The sequence below is a fragment of the Brassica oleracea genome, chromosome C2 (genome assembly GCF_000695525.1).
Source record: "Brassica oleracea var. oleracea cultivar TO1000 chromosome C2, BOL, whole genome shotgun sequence".
Classification (NCBI taxonomy): domain Eukaryota; kingdom Viridiplantae; phylum Streptophyta; class Magnoliopsida; order Brassicales; family Brassicaceae; genus Brassica; species Brassica oleracea.
The window spans coordinates 52,288,291-52,299,355 of record NC_027749.1 but is presented as its reverse complement, the minus strand read 5'-3'; the positions used below and the strand labels follow the sequence as shown (position 1 = coordinate 52,299,355).

General features: G+C 34.5%; 1 protein-coding gene and 1 long non-coding RNA gene across 4 annotated transcripts; one reads left to right on the top strand and one right to left on the bottom strand.

The window, feature by feature from the left end:
- The first annotated feature begins 2,809 nt into the window (after positions 1-2,809).
- Positions 2,810-4,224, top strand: LOC106326813. Its single transcript, XR_001267332.1, has 3 exons — positions 2,810-2,933; positions 3,047-3,136; positions 4,135-4,224. It is a non-coding gene; the product is annotated as an uncharacterized LOC106326813 (long non-coding RNA).
- On the bottom strand, positions 3,927-7,560 carry LOC106326811 (agamous-like MADS-box protein AGL27). 3 transcript variants are annotated; one of them, XM_013764735.1, is made up of 7 exons: positions 6,868-7,547; positions 5,613-5,670; positions 5,405-5,466; positions 5,225-5,286; positions 5,062-5,103; positions 4,751-4,792; positions 3,927-4,258 (listed from the first exon to the last, which is right to left on the bottom strand). In XM_013764735.1, exons 2-7 carry the CDS (start codon positions 5,645-5,647, stop codon positions 4,169-4,171), a joined length of 333 nt encoding a protein of 110 aa, XP_013620189.1. In that variant the 5' UTR covers positions 5,648-5,670; positions 6,868-7,547; the 3' UTR covers positions 3,927-4,168. The 3 variants fall into 3 exon arrangements, with proteins under 3 accessions (XP_013620189.1, XP_013620187.1, XP_013620190.1); XM_013764733.1 differs by having other exon boundaries at positions 3,938-4,258; positions 5,225-5,324; positions 6,868-7,541; XM_013764736.1 differs by lacking the exon at positions 3,927-4,258 and adding an exon at positions 4,266-4,691 and having other exon boundaries at positions 6,868-7,560.
- Between the last annotated feature and the right edge of the window lie 3,505 nt (positions 7,561-11,065).

Below are 11,065 nucleotides of genomic sequence, written 5' to 3'. Positions count from 1 at the left end.
GCTAATCAATTGCCAGATTTCTTTGCTGACCCGAAAAGAGTGACTAAGTCATATACACCAGCTGCTAATACTCCAATCAAAATTGATGTTCAAGAGGGACACAATCAAGTTGCTACAGATTCTAGACAACGGTTGAAACGTGGTAGACCAATAGGTTCCAAAGATAAGAACCCTCGGAAAATTAAGAAAGGTGCAGAGAATGAAACTGAGGTTGTTGAAACCCTAGACACGGCCGCGGTCGTTCCTAAATCCCGGGACTTAACCGCGGCCGATCCCAAAGTCCTAATAGCGATCGCGGCCGATCATGAATGCTTAGATGCGGCCGGCCCTGATGTATCTAATACTGATTCTTGGGACGCCAAGATTCAAGGTACTGAAGGTCCTGATAATAATGAGATCTCAATAAACTATGTATTGTCTGGGATACAATGGAACAGAAAGAATGTCGACATTGATGATATATTTACATGCAATGTAGCACTTGAAATCATGGATGATAATGAGGATCATGAACCCACATCTATTTATGAGTGCACTCAACGATCAGATTGGATCAAATGGAAAGAAGCTATAAACGTGGAGTTAAACTCTATAAAGTTAAAGAATAGATATGTCTTTGGACCAATAGTCCGGACACCATATGATGTTAAACCAGTCGGCCAAAAGTGGGTCTTTGTGAGAAAGAAAAACGAACATGGTAACGTCGTTAGATATAAAACAGAGACCAGGAATCGATTATGAGGAGACATACTCCCCTGTGGTGGATGCTACTACTTTTAGATTCCTGATAAGTCTGGCTATAAGAGAGAAATTAGACTTGCGGTTAATGGATGTTGTAAATGCATACTTATATGGGCCACTGGATAATGAGATTTATATGAAAGTACCAGAGGGTATAGAGTTGAAAAACAAATCGAGTACTCGAGAACAACACTGTATAAAGTTGAATAAGTCACTTTATGAATTGAAACAATGAGGCCGAATGTGGTACAATAGGTTAAGTGAGTACCTAGAGAGAGAAGAATACAAGAATGATCCGATCAACCCCTGTATTTTTATAAAGAAATTCGGCCAGAATTTGTAATTATAGCAGTGTATGTTGATGATTTAAATATCATAGGAACCTCTGGAAAAATCTCCCAAACAGTTGAATATCTTAAGAAAGAATTCGAGATGAAAGATCTTGGAAGAATAAAGTTTTTTTTAGGATTACAGCTTGAGTACATAAGAAATGGAATTCTTGTGCATCAAATGGCATATACAGAAAAAGTACTCAAGAGATTGCCGAGTCTCACCCGTTATCCAGCCCCATGGTCGTGCGGTCCCTCGGCCTGGACACTGATCCGTTCCGTCCTAAGATGGACGATAAAGATGTTCTTGGTCCTGAAGTGCCATATCTGAGTGCCATAGGAGCTTTGATGTATCTGGCTAGTCACACGACCAGATATACGTTTTTCCGTGAATCTATTGTCTAGATTAAGCTCTTGTCCAACCCAAAGGCACTAGATCGGGATTAAACATGTTCTTCGTTACCTGCAAGGAACGAAAGACTTGGGTTTATTTTATACTAACCAAAACAAAGAAGGTTTAGTTGATTTTTCTAATGCAGGTTATCTTTCGGATCCACACAATGCTCTATCACAGACAGACTATGTTTTCACACATGGTGGAACGGCCATATCATGGCGTTCCATGAAGCAGACGATCGCGGCCACATCTTCAAACCATTCGGAGATCTTGGTTGTTCATGAGGCCAGCCGCTAGTTGTTCAGAACAGAGGGAATAATACGTGTTGTACTCTTTTTCCTTCACCATGGTTTTGTCCCACTGGGTTTTCCTGGTAAGGTTTTAATGAGGCAACATCTAAAGCGTATTACAATCCCTGTATGGTTATAGCATCCAAGGGGGAGTGTTATAAATCATATTGTGGATATCCATAACCGGCCCGGTTCATAACCGGCCCGGTTCATAACCGGCCCGGTTCATAACCGGCCCGGTTCATAACCGGCCCGGTTCATAACCGGCCCGGTTCATAACCGGCCCGGTTCATAACCGGCCCGGTTCATAACCGGCCCGGTTCATAACCGGCCCGGTTCATAACCGGCCCGGTTCATAACCGGCCCGGTTCATAACCGGCCCAATGCTAGAGAGAGAGATAGTCGACCGTGAGGAGAGAGAGAGAGAGAGAGAGAGAGAGAATCGGCATCTTATTTTTTGCTTATTAGATTATGATTTGTATTCTTTCCATATTTGTATTTTCTTTATTTTATGACGGTGTAATTCCCTATATATAAAAGGCTTCTTATGTTTATGAATAATACAGAAACATAGATTATATTCTCTAGTTTTTCACAACAGTGTGCGTTTTTTTTTTTTTCAAAAATACTGGTGCGTTGTTAAGCCTTATATTATTATGATTGTTTTTGTTCAACAAGTCTATACTCTATCCGTTCCACAATGATAGACTTTTTAATATTTTCGCATATACTAAGAAAACACATTAAACTACCATAATAAATGTATCGTTTTCTGTAATTTTCAATTTTCAATAACAATTCGATATAAAAAGCTTAGATAACTTTTTTTTGTCAGAAAAAAAAAATCTATATATAATAATAGTTGAGCCCACGTGTGCACAGTATCGTGGGTCTCACTTATTTTTTTTTTCCTGCCGAACTTTGTGTGGATTTCGTAATCATTTGTTTTGTGTTGGGCTCTATCGCATTGTATTAGTTTGGCCCATTACATATTTTCTCTTTAACTCTGTCTAGGGCTTTCTTTCTTCTTCGAGATCGTTCTATGCCAGAGGGGCACTTCCTCTTCCGACGAGTTCAATTTCATCACTCGATCTCTTCGACTACTCCTTACATATTCTCTACCATCGAAACGATATCTCTTTCTGTAACGCTTTGTCCACTCTCCTTTATATAGAGGTCGTTGAACTCCCCCTCTGAAATAACATGTGCTCCAGAAGAATTCTTCTTTGACTGTTAACATCATATATATTTGATATTTCTACGTAGCTAAGGTTGTTTTCAACTCGCAGATGTTGTGGGTGAAATACCCTCTGCGTAGGGGTCTGATCTCAGGAACAATACAGCAACCACCAGAGTTGTGGTCCCCTCTTAATCGAACCGTAAGTAATCTTTTACTTTTTTTCTAACTTTCGCTATGATCTCAATTTGTAGACATGAACAGAAGTACACGAGCTCTGGTCTTGTCTATGAAGGTACAACAAAGTTCTTAGGCCTGAGCATAAAATCCGGAACCGAAATCCGAACCGAACCCGAACTGAAAAACCCGACTCGTTATCCAATCCGAAATGTAAAAATACCCGAACGGGTCTAGGTCTTGTAGAGTGGTACAAAAAATATCCGAACCCGAAGTGTTATTAACCGAATCCGAACGGGTAACCCGAAAATCTGAAATTAATAGTTAATATAAATATTTTGAAATATATATAAGTGTTTCAATTATTAAATTTAAAATTTCTGGTAAAATGATATGTAATAATAAATATTAAAATTTTAATAAATAATTAAGTACACAATTAGTTATAAATAAATATTTTATAATTTGCTCATTGAAATAAAAAAGTCTACTCTCTATAAGGCAGTACATATTGTTTATAAATAATGTTTGTTTTCATGCTTGATTTCATATTTTATTGTTATTTTATCAATTTTATGTGTGATAGATTGATTTTTATTTAATTTAGATGTTTTTTTTTTATGTTTTGCTTTAAGTTTTTTGTTTTTTTACTTCGGTTATATTCGAACCGAACAGATATAACCTGAATCCGTACGATATATGATTACTTTATGGGTTTTAAGACGCAATACAATTTTGAACCGAAACCGAAGTGTTATTATCCGAACCCGACCCGTATTAATAAAATTTAAGTAAGGAACTTAAGAGCGTAAACCCGAAAAACTCGAACCGAACGCCAAGATCTACAAAGTTCCATACTTTATCTTAATTTTATAATAATTCTTTTTTAGCAAGAAAACTATAGCTCCGTTTTTTACTTAAACTTCCGCATTACAGCGATAAAATGAGTTTTGAGATTATGCAGAGTTTTGAGATTATGCAGCTTTTTATAGTTTACACATCTGCTTATTAACTTTAAATCAGGCTTTGAATTAACTCAGCCGTTGGATCATAGTAGTTACTTTAGCAGCGGGAGAGTCTCCGGAGGATTGATGCCGAAGCTATTTGCCGGTGAATTGTTCTGTCTCCCTCCGTTCGTCTTCCCTATCTGTAAGAAAAATTCCTTAGATTGTTTGTTAGCACATATACTTATATTAAAAAAAAGAGAAGTGATGGATTTAACCGAAATTGTGCAACTATTACATTCGTTTGGAACTTTCTAAAAAGAATTCTTCTCTATTAACAAGGATAAGAAAAATAAGAATTCTAGAAGCATAATGTCTTTTGCCTAATTTTAAATTTTAAATTGGGTCCTGTAAGATACGTTCTTGCATTCTTATCAACTAAATAAGTAAAGTTTAACAGAGATATAAATTTGGAAACATGAAAAAAAATCATATCTTTAATTATGGGTCTCAGATAAAATTGTCTTCCATCCATAAAGTCCTCAACTATAGTTATGCATATGTTCTTATACTTGCGTAAGTCCTACGCGCTAAGCCAACTGTGCCACCTCGCCTTTGTATATGTGTATTATCTATCTACGTATATAAAGTGTTTAATTAGTATCTAGAAGCATAACAAATAGTACTCTTGTTACCTGGCTAGCCAAAACCAGATTCTCTTCTCTCAGCAACTCCTCCTATTTGAAAATGATTAACAAGTCCATAAGTCTCTTAATTAACATGTTTTCAAGCCATCTCCAGACAAGTCCATAAGTCACATTTAATCAAAGATTTCAACAAAACCTTTTTGTTCTAATTAGAATATCACATAACAAAAGCCAAAAACAATTCAGGGACTAAGACAAGACCAAACGATACATCCAAAATCTAGAGATTTGGGTCTAGTGATCTGCAAGAGGATTCAAGAATCAGCATAGCCGATAATGACCGGGATGGTAGCACTAACCTTTTCTTGAAGCATCTTCACAAACTCCATCGTTAGTTCTGTCTGCAACATGACATTAAAAACTATGTTATTTCATCTGAAGTCAAGCAAGGTCTTAGGAAACTAACTAGACAGAATATTTATGTAATAATCGGTTCATTCACTTTGTAGCAAGCATATATACCTTCCTAGCTCTAGTTGCAGACAGAGCAGTTTCGAGCTGGTCCTCCAGAGAAATTAGAGAATCTACACTTACATTGTCGACATTTGATTCTTCAAGATTGCTGCTTAGTCATAAGTAGACAAAGGAAAAAAAAAACTTTTTTGATCAGATGAAGAGGGGAAAAGGCGTCTTAGTGCTAACCTTTTGACTGATTCGAGTAACTCATTGTGTGGAAGATAACTCCGAGTTTTTTCTGCAAGATCCTGCACGTGAAAAAAATGATGGGAAACCTAGAAACTTCAGTCGCTATGACAAGTTCAAAGCATAGAGTTTATCTCAGACGCAGCCAACACTTCGATCCCTTAATGACATTAACGACCACGTTAAATGATGTTCTCAGCTAACTTACCAAGCTTCTAAGTTCACAAGCATGTTGTATGCCATAACGATCGATGATGTTGGTCATGCTGGAGATATCAAGAACAAAACAAAAATACGTACAAGAGCCAATTCATGAACCTTTTTTTTTTAAATTACGAGTTAGAAAGAGCACCAATAGCGGCCTTTATAGAGAGAATGAAACGGAAAGAGAATGCTATTATACATAGATATTGTATATGAGTGACTTAAGTTTGTATCATTAATACTACTTATAACTAGTTTCTATATAGACATAAATGTGGTGTATATCGCTTAAAACAAAATCACAAACATGTTTGTTTACAATCATTTTTTGTATCTTTGTAACTAGCTACTATAGTTTTGCAATGTCCATATTAGATTTACTTTTCCATTACAGCATATTCTCTTTTCTTTCCATGTCCATGTATATGTTCATATATACAAGGAAAATCTCTAGAAGTTGGTGAAGTTGCTATAAATTTTGACTATTTGTACATGAAAATTATAAATACCAATGGATTTAGCTTCACATGGTGTCCATGTTACACCAAGCTATTATTGAAGCTTTTAAACATATATTCAACTGAATCGGAGAACTGAAAACAAAACCTTTGGCTTAAAGTTGTGGGACAATCACTCCATAAAGGATAAGCCAAGAAAGCGGGTATAGCAAATTAGGTAAGATCACGGCTGCAATCCTAATTTGTGATGTCCATGATTTATTGAATGAATTCAAATACAGTTTGGCTTTAATTCACTATATATTCACTTGCATATGAAGTTATGAATAAGTAATTTAACTTTTAATCACCAAAAAAACTGTGCAATTAATAAGGAACATAATAAGAAGCCTAATCTCAAGTCGACGCAGCTTGAAAAGTGCCAATACGTTATATATATATAAGAGAAACTACCAAAGAAACTAGCTATGACTAGAGTTTGACTATTGTAAAATGGAAGCAAGTAGATTAGGTTCCCAATAACTTCTTCCATGATCAAGCTTTAGTGGAATTAAATATCAATGCAGTGCGAAGAAACTATATAGAGATATACTCGTATGCATAGTGATGAGTTACATTTCAATTTCCTACAATACATTTGTTCTCATCCATTTTTAAGATTCTCTGGCGTAAGATAGGAAAAGTTGTAGCTTAGTGTGGGCTCATTGTTATCTCTCCTAGATATATAAGGAAAATGCCAAGAGGTTTTGTATGTTTTTAATTTGGAACTTCTACTACCACAGATAGAGAAGAATATCACACCTGTTAAAAAGGGTTGTAGCTTAGTGGATTCATTCTTATAGGAGAAAAGAAAACAACGATTACTTTCTACTGAGTAAACCCATTAGGCCACTGCCACTGCCACTGCCACTGCCACTGCCACTGCCACATATATATGAACATAACGACCGTAGACTAATTTTAAGTTCGAGTGTTCTTTAGCAAAGAAACCCAAAACTAGACTAATTGCATGAAGAAAAGGAACAAAATCTTGAAGAGCAACAAAAGGTCGCTATTAATCTAGACATATATATCTTGGATAGTGTCCTTTGCACACACCGATCAAGATTAAAGGGTTAAAACAGATATCCAATCAGATAAGTAATGTAGCATGTGTGACTAAGTATCTATGTGAAATTTTCAGTGTTCTACAACCAAACATGGTATTTGGAGGATACTTCATCAACAAATCAATCACGGAGAAATTACAAAACAAAAAGTCAAGAAATTTTTTCAGATGAATAATTGAACAAAAGAGCTCCATTTTAAGCCAAAGATTCTTGATCAGTGTCACCATTAACCCCGATTAATCTCTCAGCAATTCTCCTGAAGTGCATTACAATACTGTACACTGTATCTTAAATAAAAAAAAATAAAAATTGAAAGTGAAAAACTGATGAAGCAGCGATACAAATATATATAGATTACTTCCACAACATTGAGTACCACCACGTGTAGAAAAATTCTTGAATTCACATGCAATATTAAAATTCTTTATAATAAAGGTAAAATAAAAATAAAAATTCGTATAAAAAATGGGGAAAAAACGAAAATCAAGAACATATCTAGCTAGGCCACCACAATGTTTAATCTTAAATTAGGTTTGAGCTCACGCATAGGCAGTCGTCATCAGTAAAACAAAGAGAAATGTTTTTGCTTCTTTTGATTCGTTTATCTTCTATCTTTTTACCTTTTTTGGTTTTTGCTCTTTGGACAGATAAATCTAATGTCAGATTGTTTTCTTTTGTTGAACGATAGAGAAAATAAAAGCAATTGTCGAAAAAAAAATAAAAAAATAAAAATAAAAGCAATTAATTGAAACGATGCGTTTCGAGTAAGCGGAAGAGACATGTACTATTTACGCATGTTGAATTTCCAGCGAGCGCCGTCGACTGTTATTCCCACCGGTTGGTCCGGTCTAATTACCATTTAATTTTAAAATTTTGAGATGGTTTACGTTTTATTGAAGTAAGAACTTGGGAAGTTGCTGATGCGTATTTTAAAAAATTGATGATTTGAAAATAAGGTGAGACTACATTATTTTCTCCGTGTTTTTGATTAACATTATGATCTTATATTTCTTAAAGCTATATTCACTATTATAATACTAACTACGGTAACTTTTTCATATTCACAATCTAAGTTTTTATACTATATATAATTTCGATTCTTATGCGTCTGGATTTTTTTTTGTTTAATGGTCTCTTTAGCATATGTTGCTCCATTACCGTAACACAAGTCTACGGATCGTATGCACATACGTCGTTTAATAATTTACCACCATCAGGTGATCTGACTTGAATCAAATAATAGTGTGAGCCGAAATGGGCTAGCTCAAAAGTAAAACCCACATCAGTACAGCCCATTTTAATTTATCAAAATGACTCTGCTCAATTCCGTATCTCATTTAGCTAATCAATAGTGAACTAGTCGTGATTTCAGTTCATTTATGTACAGTATATGATCTAGGCCTGGCAAAAATAACCGGAACCGAAGAACCGAACCGGAATCGAACCGAAATACCCGAAACTGGAACCGGACCAATACTTTCAAATACCCGAACGGTTCCTATATTTTTATATCCGAAATAACCGAACCGAACCAGAACCGAACGGGTACCCGAATATATAAAAATATTAATAAAATATACATATAACATAACTAAATATATATTTTTAATTTAAAATTCTATTAAAAGTATCTGAAAATAGTTGAGGATATCTAAATTATTATAATGTATCCGAACTACCCGAAAGTATCTGAAACTCGTCGGATAGTTTTATCCGAAATATCCAAAGTAATCTGAAATATCCAATTTTTTATCTAAATCATCCTAATTATTTGAGATTTTTCCCTAAATAACCGATATTTTATCTAAATTATCCGAACTACCCGAACTATCCGAACCCGAACCGGATCCAAATGATAACTGAATTCTTTCTAGTTCTTACATTTACTATCCGAACCGAACCCGAAACTATCCGAACCGAACCGAAAATAGGTCAAGTAGTAAATGGATCCTCTAACCTCTTATCCGAACTACCCGAAACCCGAAATACCTGAACCGAACCGAACCGATATCTGAAATGCCCAAATCTAATATGATCTATGTAAATTATGTATACACAAATGTTTTGATAGCTGAACCTTGCACATACACCTACAAATTTTATACTCTTAGGTTTGATTATCTCCTGGCCATGACTCATATCTTGATGTATAATCAAAATATAGAGGAACTCTTACTTACTTCTTTAATCTAAAAGCATACATTAGGTACTCCCTTCATCTCCATCTAGGGTTCTGATGTTTACTATTTACAGTTTTGATTTTTGTGTCATATGCAAGATTTTAAAGTTGCTTTCGAGTTCTTATATTAGTGAGGGATCACTTGCGTAAGTTAAATGTACTGGGAAATTTTCATGTTCAAGCCATTCAATACAGAGAACTTAGAGCATGTTCATTGGTGAAACCATACTTTGGTTCTTAGTGAATTTTAAAGTAATTAATTTAAGTTGGAGTTAATGCAAAAAGAACCAAAACTATGAGGAAAAAGAGAAAATACCTATAATATTGTGACACGTACTGGTAAGGAACGTCCCTTCCATCTCCTAATTAAGTCACGCATCTTAGTTTAATGCCATTTTTTTCTTTAATTTTAATTGTAAATAATCTAAGGAACGCATTTAAGATCCGCGATAAACGTGCTCTTATATTCCCTCCGGATGTCCCCCTGTCAAATCTAGAAAATAATGTTTTACTGCTTTTGATACAATGTTAAACTTATACTCCCTCCGGATACGAATGTAATGTAAGATGTTTTATCCTTTTATTTTGTAAACAAATGTATGATGTTATTAGATATAATTAATATATTTATTTTTAAAATTTAAACATAAATTAAAAAATAAAATTATGAGTGGTGAAACTTTATTGATATAACCAAAAATTAACAATTAAAATAGTATATTTATTATTTTTTTAATATGTGAATAAAATCTTAAACATCGTACGTTTAAATCCAGAGATAGGAATATCTAGGAAATATGTACATAAGTGGGATTCTCTTAGAACGATAAAGGTGCAAACTAGAGTGGTACACAACCACCATACACTTGTCTAGATGCTTTTTCATTCAAGTTGGTAGGAAACATCAACTATTTATATTTGAATTGTGCAAAAGCTAAAATAATAAGAAAAATGGAATCTATTGGCACAGAACCAAACACTTGTTTTACCTTTTTTATTTTTATAAGGGTCAAGAGATTCATGGAAATTATTGGCCCCTTTGATGGGTCATTGTTGATACCTTTGTCGTTTTGTGCTCTCACAATATAGGTTTTAACTTTATAGCTTACCTCATGTACCATTCACCGAGTCTCCGTTTATTTATTCAATACTTTAACCTAATTAAAATTATTAATCACAAAGTTGATGTAACAAAAAGTTCTTACAATTACAGGGATGTTTGATTTTTAATGATATAACTTTATGATTTTTTATGATATAACATTATGATTGTACTCAATAATGTACATAAGACAAACTTGATATTTTTGGTATATAAGAAGTTTTCCTTAAATTTTTAACCCACGACTAAAAAGTTATAATTATATTTAGTAATATCCTTGGTTCGCGCCATAACTTTTTCGCGCAAAGCTCCTGGTTTGTTGAAGCAAACGGTAAAGAATGACTTACAAATCAGCAAGGAGGGAGGTGTTGGAAAGTATTTAAGCCTACCAGAACATTTTGAGAGAAGAAAAAAAGATCTATTTGCTTCTATAGTAGATAGAATCAAGCAAAAAGCCATGGAATGGACAACGATATTGATGTCAACATCAGGTAAGGAAGTCATGTTAAAAACTGTACTTTCTGCGATTCCGGGGCACTCCATGATTTGCTGCAAACTGATATTAGGAGTTTTCAAGGCTCATAAGACAAATGTTGTAGTATAGTGATT

Bases quoted from the DNA above. Each gene is read 5' to 3' on its own strand.
- LOC106326811 (XM_013764733.1), bottom strand. From the start codon at position 5,669: ATGACCAACATCATCGATCGTTATGGCATACAACATGCTTGTGAACTT. The intron at 5,104-5,224 runs GTATATATGCTT...GTCATGTTGCAG, and splicing joins CTGCAACTAGAGCTAGGAAG to ACAGAACTAACGATGGAGTT. The intron at 4,259-4,750 runs GTAACAAGAGTA...TTTTTCTTACAG, and splicing joins ATCTGGTTTTGGCTAGCCAG to ATAGGGAAGACGAACGGAGG.